This window comes from Planococcus citri, chromosome 2 (assembly GCF_950023065.1).
Source record: "Planococcus citri chromosome 2, ihPlaCitr1.1, whole genome shotgun sequence".
Classification (NCBI taxonomy): domain Eukaryota; kingdom Metazoa; phylum Arthropoda; class Insecta; order Hemiptera; family Pseudococcidae; genus Planococcus; species Planococcus citri.
In genome coordinates, this window is record NC_088678.1 from 83,491,922 (window position 1) to 83,508,631 (window position 16,710).

At 37.3% G+C, this 16,710-nt stretch overlaps 1 protein-coding gene across 12 annotated transcripts in view; it reads right to left on the reverse strand.

Moving 5' to 3' along the window:
* rg (rugose) overlaps nt 1-16,710 on the reverse strand; it is a 179,152-nt gene that overhangs the window by 109,614 nt on the left and 52,828 nt on the right. For 9 of the 12 annotated variants that reach the window (XM_065353646.1, XM_065353652.1, XM_065353655.1 and 6 more), the window contains 20 exons: nt 11,252-11,392; nt 8,774-8,907; nt 8,395-8,608; nt 8,077-8,299; nt 7,856-7,990; nt 7,571-7,769; nt 7,383-7,491; nt 6,509-6,742; nt 6,247-6,411; nt 5,992-6,162; nt 4,622-5,909; nt 4,384-4,552; nt 4,134-4,287; nt 3,596-3,775; nt 3,369-3,509; nt 3,181-3,288; nt 2,917-3,097; nt 2,545-2,739; nt 1,059-1,204; nt 406-492 (listed from right to left, as the gene is read on the reverse strand). In XM_065353646.1, the coding sequence (XP_065209718.1) occupies nt 406-492; nt 1,059-1,204; nt 2,545-2,739; nt 2,917-3,097; nt 3,181-3,288; nt 3,369-3,509; nt 3,596-3,775; nt 4,134-4,287; nt 4,384-4,552; nt 4,622-5,909; nt 5,992-6,162; nt 6,247-6,411; nt 6,509-6,742; nt 7,383-7,491; nt 7,571-7,769; nt 7,856-7,990; nt 8,077-8,299; nt 8,395-8,608; nt 8,774-8,907; nt 11,252-11,392 (4,374 nt within the window). The remainder of the gene's footprint in view (nt 1-405; nt 493-1,058; nt 1,205-2,544; nt 2,740-2,916; nt 3,098-3,180; nt 3,289-3,368; nt 3,510-3,595; nt 3,776-4,133; nt 4,288-4,383; nt 4,553-4,621; nt 5,910-5,991; nt 6,163-6,246; nt 6,412-6,508; nt 6,743-7,382; nt 7,492-7,570; nt 7,770-7,855; nt 7,991-8,076; nt 8,300-8,394; nt 8,609-8,773; nt 8,908-11,251; nt 11,393-16,710) is intronic. The other 3 variants (XM_065353648.1, XM_065353654.1, XM_065353651.1) reach the window with 3 other exon arrangements.

A 16,710-nucleotide genomic window follows, 5' to 3' on the forward strand; every position in this document is an offset into this window, starting at 1 on the left:
AATCTCGCATTTTCAACTCAAAATAATGAACTGAAGCGATGAAATAAATAATGCTTTCGTCGAATTTTTCTAATTCGTTTTTTCACAAATTAAGTGACTGTAAATATCGATGTTTGGCAAACACTACCTAAGAGTAGGTGCGTGCGCAAATATAATAACCTATAAATGTACAACCTATAGATCTAGGTATTGCATCTTCGATACTACTTTACCGTTGGTGCACTCGCCAAATGAGTGTCGGCAAATATTACAGATATACATATTATGTACTTAGAGAAATACAGTATTTTGTACTACGACTACGACGAGTAGATATACAACATACAAGTAGTAAATGGTTTGGTGAAAAGTATACCTCTACATGTGTGAGAGTGTAGGTAAACAATAAGGATATCCAAATCCTACCTTGTTATTTAACGGATGTTTAGTAAGACATGCGTATTTCCGAATTTCCGTGTTATGGTTAACATCGTTGCACTTAGTTCTATGTTTCTATTTCCCACGTTACGGATAAACAACAAATCAATAAGGATAAATTAAAAATCGCATGCATTATACCAGTTACCAATACCATATTACGAGTAAAAGTATTACGGGAGACAAAATGGATAATTACGAAAATTAATACTCGTACATCGTAAAATCTATCTACGTGCGTTTCATTTCGCAATACGATAGGTACTTGAAAATTATTCATGATATGAAAATCCTACCAACAACTACACTTCAGAAAATTATTCCCTTCAAAATATGTATACTCGTAGTGATAATTCGGTACTCGAATCGTTACAACTTCCGTTACCTATTGTTTCTCTCAATTTCAATAATCATTACACAAGTGGTTAGCTGGTAACCCCACATTTTCCAATTAATAATAATTATCGTATTTACAACGTACGGTTAAACTATCATCTACATACAAAAAACTGCGGAATTATACGAATGAAAAAAAGTTACACCTAAAACAATTTGCGTAAAAAAAAAAGTAGAAATGCGCGTTTCATTCACAAAGCTGAAATTTAAACGAAATTAATTATAAATTAACGAACGATATCTACCTTGTTTGAAGACGCTATCGCTGTTTCGGTATGCACAGACGAATTATTATCATCTGTAACCCCTTCGTTTTCTTCTTCCTCTTCTTCTTCGTCTTCATCGTCTTCTTCTTCGCCTTCGGCTTGGGAGCCAACCACCATTGCGACTGCTGCTTCAACACCAACAATAATACAAACGATAGAAAAACCATCGACAAAAATATAATTTGATTCGAGATAAATGGACAGTTTTGAAAAAGTTTGTCACAAAATTGAAGAAAAAAATCTACGAATGTTTTCAATAAAAATTTAGAACTCTTGAAAATGAACCAACAACTAAATTTTCTAATTGCAGGGTATTAGCATATCATTGCTAAAATATTGCTACATTATTCAAATTGGAAAAAAAAACAAAAGAAATCAGGTGACAGTAAAACAATAATGGTGAAAATCAAAATCATGCCAATCTACATAGAAAAGTACGTCAAGGCCAAAAAAAAAAAAAAATACACAGCAAACCTCTGAAAAATAGTGAAAGAAAAATAAAACACGAAGGAAAAGCAACATCAAACTGTTTGAAGAAAACTCCAATCAATGAGTGAAATAGAGAACGAAAATTTGCACGCATTTTGCAGCAAGAAAACACATTTTAGTTCATCTCACAAGGAAACCATTCAAACTCCCCACCTCGAATTTGAAATTTTTTGGATATTTGGAAAGAACAGAGAGGTGAAAAGAGTCCTACATCCAAAATTAAAGCTTCCGAAGTTCATTTCTCGATTTTTGGCGAATTTTTGAAACTGTAAAAATATTTAAAGTGAAAAAATAAAAATGTGAAATTTCGACATTAATGGTTGAAAAATTGAAATTTTGGTGTCTACGTAGGCACCTAAAACGAACCTCCCGAATGCATTTTCTTCAAATTGGAGACGTTTTGGAGTCTTCAGTGCAAAATTGGGTTTCTCCAGGAATTTTAACCATTCTCCAGAACCGCTGGATATTGATTCAGGCAGCTAAAATTTTGGATTACACCTTCTTTCGACCAAGTTCAATCGAAAAATGCACACTTTTAGCAAATTCCAGATTAAGGATTCTAAAGATTTTTTTGTGTATTTAAAATTTTTTTCCAAAAATCAAGGAATGCATTTCAGTGACTGAAATTTTAAATTTGGAGGTTTTTTTGACACGTTGCCTTTAAATATTCCAGAATTTAGCAAATCTAAGCCAGAGAATTGGAGTGATTTTAGCAGAATTCGCCAATATTCGCTCATCAAATAACTGTAAAAATAGTTACAGGCGAATACGAGTTTTCGAAAGAATCGATCATTCATAAGGGAAAAAAACGTGGGAAGCTAAGGAACTAAAAGTGCGCAAAAATTTCGAACGCAGACGAAAGCAGCAGCAATAAAAACGGCGACAGCTTGAGCTACGCAATGACAGAAGTTGAAACGTCTTTGCTGAAACGCCATAGCTCGCTACAAGGCTACATCTACAATAGATATCTTCTAACCTGAGTGATTTATAGGTGCCGAGTAATGCCTCGTAGCAATTCTATGATTAACAGGTTGTGAAGGCAAGGTAGATGTGACAGGGTATGTATTGTGACAAGAATGGGGATGCGAACTGGGAAGAAATTGTGGGTAAACGTGGTTAGACCACTGTGGAAATAATGGTCTTCCGCCTATAGTGTTATTATTCATACAATCTAGTTAAAAAACATAAACATCGTATTAGAGAAGATAGGTTAACTCGAATACGCTGCACTGATTCTTATCACGAGTACGAATAATTCTAACTTGGTATAATACTTGTTTACGATGCTAATCATTTTCCTTCTAAACGCGAAAAAAAATAACCAACAACAATATCCAGCTATACTCACGTGTGGAATGATCGTTATTCAAAAACGGACCGTTAATAGCGGTCGAAATGTTATTCTGATTTACGGAAGCATGTTGAGTGACGGACGGTGGCTCGAGAATATCTCTGTACTTTGAAACCATCAGCACCGATATAAAGTACACGATAGCCAAAGCCAAAAACTGAGCTTGTTTAGTCTCCTCCTAAAAAAGAAAAGTACAATAATATCATTATCGCAAATATTTATGCAATTTTGTTACTTTATTCGAAGCCCTGATTAGCTTACCACATCTCGGTAAACTACAGCTCGTAATCTGTTCACATCCATATCTTGTAATAATTTATCCGGATCGCGAACTGGACTAGTTTGTGAGGTAACACTTTCGACGATATCCTACGGAAAATATTTCAATTACGCACGCATTCGGTGAAATCGAATTCGAGTTGAAATAAACGCAAACGTTTCTAGCTCACCTTTGGAGATGCATGGGCCCCTCGTACTAACGAATTTACAAAGGACGGTTTACCGATATTATTATGAGAAAAATGAATAGGCACGTAGGTGTTGTTGCGTTCTTTGCACTCTAAACAATTACGAACGGCGCTCGTACAAACCTGGAAATGGCGAGGTAAGTTTGAAATCAGCTCACGTAACAAAAAATACGTAGGTACCTAACGAAGGAGAAAATTCGGTTAATTACCAGTCTCAAACATTGCCTTAAGATACCTCCACTCGACATATTTTTTTCGGCTTCTAATTCGCCAAAATTTAACGAACTGGCGAATACTAGAACGTCGGCCATGTTAACTAAACGCTGCAGGAATGAAACGGCTACTTCGATCGGCATACCTTGGGTTGGTTCCATGGCATCCAATTCGTTCTGCAAAAAGTAATGTTTGAATTTTAAAAAATTGGAAAAAATATGCGATAAATTCTCGTCATTATAAATGGTCAACTGTTGAAATTTTGATCTCGTGTCATATTCCCGGATATTTCAACATTGTAGATACAGGTAGGTATCAGATTTTTAAAAACTTGAAAAAAATACATCAATTTACAATGTTTCAGAGCATACTTATCTATTTTTAAAATATTTAATCTGAATTTTAACAACTTTGAAAAAATTTCATTCAATTCTGGGCATTATGCTACCCTCTTAGAATTTTGAAAAAAATTACCAAAATTTGAAATTCTGAGTTGAGATAGCTGACCGTTAATTAGGTATCAAAATAACTCACATTTGGAGAAGTAGCCGAAGCTAATAAAGGTAACAATCCACCGCAAGCAATGATCAGGTTATCGGACAACTGAGATATTAAATGCACCGTGTTCACAACAAAAATTGCATTTTCGCTGCTATTAACGAAATCCAATATTGTTTTGGTTGAATGACTGCGAATGAAGAATTAAAAAATACATAAATTAGTAAAAGTACAGGTCGTTGAGATGAATCGAAATATTTTTCGTGGTCAATTAATAATACAGTACCTTCTCCACATTTGAATATCAGTTTCCAACGAATACAAAATATCGGATAAAAGTTTCTGATGAATGTACGACCATTTAAACTCTGGAATTCTGAAAGGCGGTCTAGACGGGCCAGGACTAAACATGGGGCGAGAACCGTTTTCATTGGAACCTTCCTTTATTTTACCTTCTGAAACAAATAATTTCAACCATTAAATCAAGAGCAATCCGCATCGTACAATAATGCGACTATTCGTACCTTCCGAAGGCGGATATTCCCTACATCTGTCATTTTCGCACATGTCATTCTCATTTACATAAGCTGTTTCTTCAATTTCCTCTCTTTCCGATAGACCGCCATTTTTGAGGTCATCGTTTACAGCGCAAGGTTCGCGATTATGTTGTATTTCGGGCGAACACTGCTCTGAATAAGTCGATACGGAATCCTTGGCGGACTCTGGTCGTTCTTCGAATTTCTCAACAGTGTCGTCTACAACAGCATCGGAATTAGCTTGACAGCAGGCCTCAATATGCAGCGGTGATTCGGGTACCGCATCAACTGGTTCAGATTCCTGACAACACGACTTTTCTTGCGTTTCTGTTTCTGTAGCTTCTTTTTCAACATGATTTTCTTCTACAACGACTGGGACAACCAGTTCTTTAGCTTCGTCGGCTGATTCGGTATCGATAATTTGGGCAATTGGTTCAGTTTTGGAGGCTTCATCTTCATCGTTGAAAGGTTCCTTTTCGGCATTGTTATCACTATCTGGGTCATCGTATCCGTTGGCGATGACTGGCTTCGAATCTTCATCGGGAAGCTTAGTTTTAGGCGAATTTGGCTGTTCCGAATCGTCGTATTTCACCGCTACGGCGTCGGCAACGTAATTATCCTTTTTGTCGACGTCGTTGATTTCAGTCGGTGTCAAAAATACTTCCGAATTATCGCTATCTAATATTTCCTTATCAGTAACGTGAACGGTAACCGGTTTCAAATGGGTTTGTTCGACGTTAGGTTTAGCATCCAGAGGATCTGAGATCGATTCCGTAGTGACGTTTTGAATTTGCTCATTTTGAACTTCCGTTTCATCTTTAGCTACTTCAGCTACTTCGGCTAATTCTAAAGTAGAATCTGTTTCTATTTCCATTTCTTGAGATTTTACACTTTCTATCGGTTCAGAAGGTGCATTGGTTTCAGCTTTTTCTTCTTTTTCAGCTTCCGTTTCAATTTCGCCGGCAACTTCTGGTTGTTCGTTTTCGCTGTCGCATTTACCAGAAGACACGTGTTCCGGCGTCGAATGGATATCGGTCTGCGAAGACGAATAATTTTCGTACATGGCGTGATTTTCAATCGCACATTCCGGATACGCGGGTTCGAAATTTGGCGATTGCTGTCCGTTCAGAACTGGCGTTTCTTCAACGATTGGCGAGTGTTTTTCGTCTTCAGCGACAGAATTGGCAACTACAGCGGCGTTTTCGTCGTAATCTTCTGGTACTTGCGTTATGGATGGACGATTTGCAGCTTCCATAGGGAGATTTTCGTCTACATTCTGCGAATGTGAAGAAAAAAATACGATCGAATTATTTTTTAAACGTGATCAACTGTACGGTATAATGAAAGATGAAACTCACATTTTGATGATAATGTTGTACCGCCGATAGATAGGAAGGATTTTCCCAACCTGATATCGTACTGATTGGTCTCTGCTGCCTTTCTTGCGGATCGGTGATATTATCGCTCCGTTGACGTTCGTAATGTTCGTACATTTGAGCAAATTGCAATTTGAATTCTTCGTACGAAACCTAAATATTGCAAATAAGACGAATGCGTATGAGTGATACTTCTTTAGCACATAAACATGCTTCAATGTCTCCGTTCGTACTCACTTTGGAATGAACAATAGCTAACGTATCAACCCAGACTCTCCATCCGCCATATTCGTGTTTCACAGCATGATGCAGTAACATACGAAACAGGCTGTACACCATGTCGCTAATTTTTTGTTCTTCCAAAGTTTTCGGATGGATATACGCCATGGCGATCAACCATTCCTGCAGAAAAAAAAAAAAAAAAACAGTTGAAATTATTTGATCAAGTTTTTTTTAAATTCAAGGCAAAAAGGAAAACCCCGTATCGAGAATTATTTACCTGCCAAACCGACATTTGTAGAACAGTGCGTCGATTTTCACGATTGTTATTACATAGGATTGTCATATCGGATAAAAATAATTTCTTCACTTCCAACAGTTGATCGGTTTGTTTTGATTGCCTGATTAAAGTAGCTACTACTTTCAAGATCATCGGATTTTCAAGTCTGTAACCATTTTCTGGCTCCATATGTCGCGTGTATTGAATTTGCTGGCTGATATGCTCGGTCAAAATCTGCAACATAAAATTGTGTAATTCGAATCTTTGAACGAATATTTAAACAATTTCTCACAATAAAAATGGACTATTGATCAACGAGTCTATATAATTATTTCAATCAGGAATCAGCACGAATGGCTCACTTTTTTAACTTGGGATTGGTGAAGGTTTCACACAGAGGGGCCAATATTGTTTGAGGGATCGAAGGAGATTTTTCCTCAAAAAATGAGTAATTTAAATGGATTCTGACCAAAAATGAAAAATTTTCAAAAAATAATTCAGACTTCAATTTTTTTATAATTTTTTAGATTTATTTGGGAGGATCATAGATTATTTAAAATTCTGGCACAGCAATGGACAATTTTCGAACATTTTTCTCAGGCGTTCGATTTGTTCCATATTTTAAAATGTTTTTCAACTTTCATGGCTTCGTACGAGACGAATAAGATAGCTGGCAGGACCAAGGGAGGTTTTTTCTTGAAAAAAGAATCGTTGGAAAATTTTCAATAAAATACAAAAAAAACTACGGACGAATTTCGTGTATGGTCACACCCCAATCCAAGAATAGCTGATTTTTTCTAAATTTTCTGAGAAAAATTAAGCTAAATTTTCTCGCCTATTTAGACGATATTTTCTTCGACTTTAATTATCTCACCTCGTATAATACGTTGTACGTAGGTAACGTTAAGGAATTCTCGTGCATCAGTAATCGCTCGGCGAGCAACGTGTATAAATTGTAAGGACTCATGACGTCGTATTTTCGCCTAATAATCAAACAAGAATGTAAAATATGAAAAATAATACAACCATTAAAGTATTAACGAAAGATTAATTTCAACGCACTTGTGTGTACTGCGACTTAAAAAGAAGCCTAGTAACTTCAACGCTTGCAATCTGATCAACTGACTTTCCGATGCCAACAATTTGAACACAACTCGTACTCCGTGTTTCAGATCAAATGCTGGTATCATGGCAGCCGGGTGATCAGCCATCAATGTGATAAGGGTTTGTAAGATATCGTGAAGATTTTCGTCTTCGTGGACTGCAAAAAAAAAATTATTTCCTCATTAAGAGGTAGAGATTTTTTTTTTCGTAGAAAATTTAAACAAGAATATTTTATTTTCGTACCGGTGGACAAGTAATTCAATATGCTTTGTAATTCGTCTTCTTTGACGCCAACTCCGAGCATCATTAACTGTTTCAAAAATAGCAAAATATACGATCTAATTGTGACGATATCTTTCTGCGAAGGTCTCGGACCATCTAAAATGGAAATAGGTACAGTCGATTAGGTTTCAAGCACTCGAAAGTAAGGCTCGCCGCACATTAAGGAGCGTTTCCAAACGTACCGATGGCTTTAGGCGTAATTCCGCTCTTCTGTCTCGGATTCACAACCCAATAATAATACTTGATGGTATGCATGGTTTGCAAAACAGTCGACACTCGTCTGACATTCGAGTAGATTTGCGTATCGGCGAGGAATTCCGTCGACAAATACGAATACAAGCGTATTTGAACTTGAGCAGGGGTATAAATCCATAAGGCCGGATTGAATAAAATATGATCCAATAACTGCGCGAAAATAGCGATAAAATAAAATTAGACACGATATAATACGGAAAATCTAGCATCTAGCTCTTGCGACGATCGATGCTCTTCACACTCACCTGTTTCAACAATAATTCGCTATTCGACGAAAGACACGTAATAAAATGTTTGGTAAGTTGTAAAAATGAATTTAGCACGTCCATTGTGAGATGGTCGCGTGACAGTCTTTGCAACATGTAGCTAATAACTAGGAAACCGCGATTCTGTATCATATGCTGCTGCACAGTAGGCGAGATTTCCACTAATTCGCATATGAAGCCGAGCAATTTGGCGCTGTAATTTGAAAGCGAGTAATTAAACGACGACAATGGTAAATGCGCCTTGCGCCGCCATTCCCATCCAGCCAGGTGAAAGAGGGACAGTCAATTACACATTCTACAGTACAGTACGACGTGCTACAATATGGCATTATCATTGTATGTACGAAAGCTACATTACCATAAAGTCGAATCTCGTCTTTCGCTACTATTCACTGGTAAATCTAACTGCGAAAATAAAGGAAACAAAACTTGCACGCCTCCTACCGAATTCAACGTACTATGAATGGAATGCGTTAGAACAGCTTTTACGTCCTGCGAAACACAAGCAAATAATATAAGTTGCACATTACGTTAAATGTACGTACATATTTATGCGATACTCGTACGTCTAAGTAGCACGCTAGTATGCTCCTATGTATGTAGATGTACATACGAGTACGTAATGTAATGTACGTATTCATACTCGTCGAATGCAATTGTCTTGTTGCACTCGAACACGTTCGTACACTGGGAGCCTGCCTTGCTGTAATTTTGAGGTCTCGTTCAACGAACGTAGTGAAATTGTAAAGATACTAACTAGAATAATTTCCCAGAAGGACCTACGTAGCGTGAATTTATAACAAGGGTCATTTCAAGCTGAATCAGCGTTGCACTTTTGGTGCATTTTTTTTGAGAAACAAATAAAAATCCCTAATTTAAGGCATAAGTATGTCTCCTTCGAATTTTGAAAAAAAAAAGGTTTTTGAACTCACAAGGAAACCTTGTGCAGTGAGCGATTTGACCTGATTTTTTTCCAAGTAAGTGGACCTCGAGAATAACCGACCATAAAATTTATAGCTGCCAATCGCAAAACTACGGGCCCAACAGTGGCCCAAAGGTCTCAAAATTTCGATTTTTCGGACAATTATTTTTATCTTTTTGCCAAAATTTCACTCGAACTCACAAGGGAACCTTCTTGAGGTGTCCGCCTCCGATTTGAACGGGACCGCGATTTTTGGAAAGAGCATGTTCTAAAACCCCAAATCCAAATTTTCAGCTGCCCAAGTTCATTTTTCGATTTTTGGCGAATTTTTGAAAATCCAAAATGGATTATTTTGGCGATTTATGCTTCTTTTTAAAAAGTACGTACTTGATCAGTAAAAATGTTCAAAGAAATCCTAAAACTGATATTAACCCCCCAAATCCAAATTTCGTCATTTCCAGCCATTCTGGAGCCTCTAGCGCTATTTTTCAATTTCTCCAGAATTTTCAGTTTGCTCCAGAAGGCGTGAATATGAAGTTGGGCAGCTAAAAATCGAGTAGTGTGTTATACTCGACCTGTTTAACGAAGTTATCCGCATTTGAGCCAATTCTGGAGCGGACACCTCAAGAGTGGTTTTTTGACCAGCTTTTTTCATAATAAGAAATCCAAAAAAATCAAAATTTTACCGTTTGCGAGGAAATTTTCGAAATTTGCGCGAATCGCTGTATTTCGAACACAATAAACCCCCTGAGGCCGAATTCCGCTATTTCCAGCCATTCTGGAGCCTCCAGTACGATTTTTCAATTTCTCCAGAGTTTTCAATTTGCTCCTGAAGGCGTGAATATGAAGCTGGGCAGCTAAAAATCGAGCTGTCTGTTATACTCGACCTGTTTAACGAATTTATCCACATTTGAGCCGATTCTGGAGGGGACACCTCAAGAGTGGGTTTTTGATCAGGTTTTTTCATAATAAAAATATCCAAAAATTAAAGGAAGGCCCCAGAATAACTGGAAATGGCGAAATTCGCCCTCGTGGGGTTAGTTCATGACAAAATACTACAATTCGCGCAAATTTCAAAAATTTCCTCGCAAACGGTAAAATTTTGATTTTTTTGGATTTCTTATTATTGAAAAAAGCTGGCCAAAAAACCACTCTTGAGGTGTCCCTCCCAAAATCGACTCAAATGTGGATAAATTCGTTAAACCGATCGAGTATAACACACAACTCGATTTTTAGCTGCCCAACTTCATATTCACGCCTTCTGGAGCAGATTCAAAATTCTCGAGAAATTTAAAAATAGCGCTGGAGGCTCCAGAATGGCTGAAAATGGCGAAATTTGAATTTGGAGGGTTAATATCAGTTTTAAGACTCATTTTGAACATTTTTACTGATCAAGTACGCACTTTTTAAAAAGAAGCATAAATCACTGAAATAGTCAATTTTGGATTTTCAAAAATTCGCCAAAAATCGAAAAATGAATTTGGGCAGCTGAAAATTTGGATTGGGGGTTTTAGAACATGTTCTTTCCAAAAATCGCGGTCCCGTTCAAATCGGAGGCGGACACCTCAAGAGGTTCCCTTGTCAGATTTTTAAATTAATTTTAAATTTTATGTCACTTTGATGACATTTTATTTGATCATTTTTTTTTCGTTTTTCGCATTTTTGTAATTTACACAATTTTTACAAAATGTTGCTCAAATTCCGATATAATTTTATTAATCTTTGACCATTTAAAATTTTCTCATTATATTTTTAGATACCTACTCTATCCACTTTAAATGATTTTTCAAGTGAAATTATCGCCAATTTTACCTCAATTTTCAACAATTTTCAGTCATTTTCACGCTATAAATAATGTATTTTCAAAGAATTTTGTTGTAAAATTACACGATTCTCGTGCGGATATAGACTTACCTGAAGCATCAATGCATGCGGCGTATGCACAAAGTAGGAAATATTCCCTTTCGGAGCGGATTGTAAACATAACTGACTATCGGTGGCCACCGGATTATACATAAAAACAATGGCGCTCGATAATTTACCATCGTACAGCACCTGTGTGGAAAATAAGGTAAACATTAGCCTTAGCGAGAGAAAAAACAATCTCTGTTGAAGGAGAGAGTCCGGCTTATTCGGTCAAATACACATACTACGAGTACAAGTAGAACAACCTATACGATGCGATGAGATTTAATCGAATCTGTAGTCTGTACCAAACATGTAGGTATAAAGCCATTACATTATAGTATAGCGTATAATAGGTAACTGCACGTAATGCAGCCCACACCATATTAGTGTAGGTGCACCAAGTATATACGAGTTTATACCCAACTGTCAATACCTATAGTCTGCTTACTTTTCAACAAGATGAAAATGCGCGAACGTAGGTAGAGGTACACAACCAAGTAAGTCTAAGAATAGCAAAACACTACTACCTACGCTACGGCTACACGTAACTCGTAAGTCTAAGTATATCAAATTGGAGAGACTGACTCTCCGGTTAAAACGAGAAACTAAACTACAAGTATATCAAACTAACAAGAAGACGTAAAACTTGCAACAGCTATACAGAGCGTCGGCAGTAGCAACGGCGGCAAATGTTTACCGAAGCTCATGAAATGTGTCAGATTTGCGGTACCTTGTACTCTTAGCAATCGAGGATGGATTTCGTAACCGCAAACCGCTCCGCTTTTGAAGCCTATACTTTGCGCTCAGCTACAAAGCTACAAATAAAGCCATTTCTTCGCATACAAGTCGACCGCAATTTGTTCATACAGGCTTAACGCTGCTCGATCTGCTACACCGCAGTGGCATTACTTTGACTGACTACGAGTTCGAGTATATTCAACGAGTACGATGTGCTGGCGCTCGCCATCCGCACACCCTCGTCCTTCGTCCTTTCTCACCTTTCGCATCCCTTTTTTGAACGCCACAAAAGCAGCTAGCTGTAGCTACCTGACCGAATTTACCAATTTTGACGAATTATTCAACGCATCGACTTTCGAACGCTAACGGTTTTCTGTTTCTATGCTCGTGGGTACCTGCTACCGTATCTACCTACCTACCTACCTACCTACCTACGTAGCTAGGCGAGTAGGTAGCACGTCAGACACGGTACATATTTCCCAAGAGTACGCGCAACTACTTAATGTTTTTTCACTTTTACACTTTCCAAATTTTCCATCGACAATAAACGTAGTTTGAGAATATTTTACAAACAAGTTTGGCACATGGAGCGGAGAGAAAAGCAGCACCTACAAATAAGTTCTTTTTGCTCTTATCGAAGATCTCCTACAAAAAATCCTCCATGGTGCCTTCTCAAACAGTCGCCTAAGAATACAGTGGTGGTGAAGGTTACGAATCGATGTCAATAATTTCGCACATCGGTTTTTTGTTTCACAGTAAAGATGGAAGCGATAAGTTATTTTCTAGGTCTTTTATCACTGCTTACTCAAAGAACACGCATTTATCCACCAAAATCAGACAAAACCGCAAAAACGAAAAAAAAAAAAAGGATACAATTCCTCTGTATTCTAAGGCGACGATACATCAGTCTACAATCTCTTTTGAAGATGCAGACAATGTTCGAATTACAAATGCGAAATACTTGAAAAATGTTTGCGCAGCCAAAGCATTTTCAAAGAAGGATCAGCATAAAATAAACTCAATGCTACGAGTACTACATACATAACCACACACAAAAAGTAAGTATAAGTCGAGACAATTTCAGGTATCCTTCAAAATTTTCACCTTGTGAACTTCATTTCCAACTACGATTCACGATGGTGTTTATTTTTCACGCTCTTCGCTCGAAAAATAGATCAAAAACAAAAACGAATAGTCCGGCATATGACAATAGGAGTAATTGCAACAACCCCCCCACCCCCACCGATCCTCCGGGACAACTTTTCTCCTAAAGGGGACATCTTAAGGACCATTTTAAAGCGAACTTGCCCAAAAAAAAGTTGGCCTTACTTACAAAATGGCGGCCATTTTGATTTACAGGTCAGCCGAAATCGCAGAATTCGCGTTTCAACATAGGATTTGCACGAAATTTTTCAAACTTTACAAAGGTAGGTCGAAAGATCATGCAAAAATTTATCACCTGTCCAAATTTCAAGTGCTAAAGTGCGTTTTACGATTTTTGGTGAATTTTTGAAAATCCAATTTAGGCCAAAAATGAGGGAAAAAATCAAAATTTTACCAAATTGACCAAGAAAGCTGAAATATGGGATATACCCTATTCTCGACATGCCAAATCGATTGGAAACGGTTTCAACCCGTTTTGAGCAGTTCTGGAGCCTCCAGCAGGTTTTTGAAACTCGAAATTCCCACAAAATTCCATCAAAATGGGAATTGTAAAGCTGAAATTTATTCTAAAAACTAATTTCAATACGCTACGAAGTACTGCAGGTAAATTTCATGTCGTTTTGAAGCCTCCAGCGACTTTTTGAAAATTCCTAAAGCCTCCAGCAGATGTTTCAAACTTTAAATTTTCACAAAATTTCATCAAATGGAGATGGAGCTGAAATTTATTCTGAAAACTAATTTTAACACACTCTGAAGACGACTTCAGGTGTGTTCAAGTCATTTTAGAGCCTCCAGCGACTTTTTTGAAAATTACTGGAGCCTCCAGCCGATTTTTGAAACTTTAAATTTTCACAAAATTTCATCAAATGGAGTTAGCAAGCTGAAATTTACTTCGCAGACTACATGGTGGTTTCAAATGGTTTTGAATCTTCCAGCTACTTTTAGGAAATTTCAATTTTCCAAAAAAAAGGCCATATAACTTTTCAAAAAGTCGCTGGAGGCTCCAAAACGACTTGAAATCCACCAGCAGTCAACTTCGTAGCGTATTGAAATTGGTTTGCAGAATGAATTTCAACTCTCCATCTCAGTTTGATGAAATTTTGGGGAAATTTCAAGTTTCAAAAATCTACTGGAGGCTCCAGTAATTTTCAAAAAAGTCGCTGGGGGCTCTAAAGTGACTTGAACCCACCGAAAGTCGTCTTCAGAGGGTGTTAAAATTCGAGTGTAGAGTAAATTTCAGCTTTCCATCTCCATTTGATGAAAAGTTTCCAACATCTGCTGGAGGCTCCAGGAATTTTCAGAAAGTCGCTGGAGGCCCCAAAACGACTTGAAATTTACCTGCAGTACTTCGTAGCGCATTGAAATTAGTTTTTAGAATAAATTTCAGCTTTACAACTCCAATTTGATGGAATTTTGTGGGAATTTCGAGTTTCAAAAATCTGCTGGAAGCTCCAGAACTGCTCAAAACGGGTTGAAACCGTTTCCAATCGATTTGGCATGTCGAAAATAGGGTATATCCTAAATTTCAGCTTTCTTGGTCAATTTGGTAAAATTTTGATTTTTTCCCTCTTTTTTGGCCTAAATTCGATTTTCAAAAATTCACCAAAAATCGAAAAACGTACTTTAGCACTTGAAATTTGGACACGTGATAAATTTTTGCATAATCTTTCGATTTACCTTTGTAAAGTTTAAAAAATTTCGTGCAAGTCCTATGTTGAAACGCGAAATCTGCGATTTCGGCTGACCTGTAAATCAAAATGGCCGCCATTTTGTAAGTAAGGCCAAGTTTTTTTTTGGCAAGTTTGCTTTAAAATGTTCCTTAGGATGTCCCCTTCAAGAAAAAAGTTGTCCCGGTGGATCGGCGTGGTGGGAGAGGGGGGGGGGTGCAATTACTCTTATTGTCACATTATGCCGGACTAGAAATCATTTCTGATTACGGAGAGTCTGAACTCGTCGGAGGAAGGGGGCAGTTAAAGAGATTGAAATGAAGCAATGAGCTAATATTCAAATTCAACGTCTCCGTATTATTAAAAATTGAGAAGGTAATGATTTTTTTGAGTTTTGATCGTACTGTGGCGGGCAGGGCAGGGTGGAGGAGGGGTAAAACTGCACCCATAAGGGACGTTGAGATCCTAACAATGAATATAAACGGTGTTTAAAACATAATTTTCTTCAACTTCCAATTTTATAGCTTTCAACTTTCGTACTCATTAAAAAAAATTCAGTCAACTTGAAATTTCAAATTGAAATTTACCCCCCCCCCCCTCCCTCCACCACCACATTTTAATTACTGATTTTGAATACTTATTCAATATATTCATTTCGAAAACACAGCAAACAGATTTTTTCCAAGTTCAACCAATCTTTAGACATGAACATTCGAAGTCTCGCAAATCCGCTAAGAATCGCGAATACCTAACTACAGAGTAAAAATCAGACCCACCCTAACCCCCTCCCCCTTTAGGAGGGTTGACCGAGAAACGATTGAAACGAAACTCATAAAACCATCTGATCAGAATTGGATGATCTGAATACATTTTTCATTACCGTTCTACTCGTACAGTTTCAAAACACACGATCGTGTTAATAAAATTGCATACTCAGTTTGCCGTAAATACGAAGCAAACTCGAATAGCTCGTATACGTCATCTAATTCTATAGAATGGTTTAACCCGATAAAACTAAATAGAAAGCGTATGCAAAAATGCAACACCAGCCAAAATTTCAGGTGCTTAAGGACAATTTATTTCGATTTTTGGTCAATTTCTAAAATCTTTGGACAAAAAATGAGAGAGAAAAAACAAAATTTCACTTGGGTAATCAACCTAGAAAGCTGAAATTTGGTAGGTAGCCTATTTCCGACCTCTAGAATCGATTAAAAACGGTTTCGAATACTTTTGAGCACAGATTTTTAGTAGTTATACACCCTAATTTCGATCAAGTGGACAATATAGGTCGTTTCAAGCCACCCCGGAGCCTCTAGTCATATTTTATAAATTCCAGATTTTCAAAATAAAAACTGCAGAAACCGAATATTTGCTGGAGGCTCTAGAATGGTCCTCCGAAATCATCGCCAATCGACACGAGGAGTCGATGATAGAGTGAAAGTCTGTCAGATTTTTTTATTCGCGAACGATAAACTTCAAATTTTTTCCCAAAAAATAATCGATAGAGAAAAGTTTGGATTTGAACCGGCACGAAACGATTTTGAAAATATGTACCTAAATCGATCGAAATGGCCACCAAGATGATAAGTAAATCCGATTTTAACGAGCTGAATTTCATTTTCACCCCACTTGACAGCGTTTTTCAAAAACTGGTGGATCTGTAAATCCTCCGGAGGCTTCGGAACGATTTGAAACCATCGCCAATGGACTCGGTAGGTCGAAAATAAGAAACCTACCAAATTTCAGACTTTTTTGTCAATTTGATCAAATTTTGATTTTTTTAAATGAGGAATGAACCAAATTCCAATTTTTTTGAATTCTCCAAAAATCGAAACATGAATTTCAGCACTTAAAATTCTCGCTGTTGGTATACTTTGAGGTTCACTTTCCTCCTCG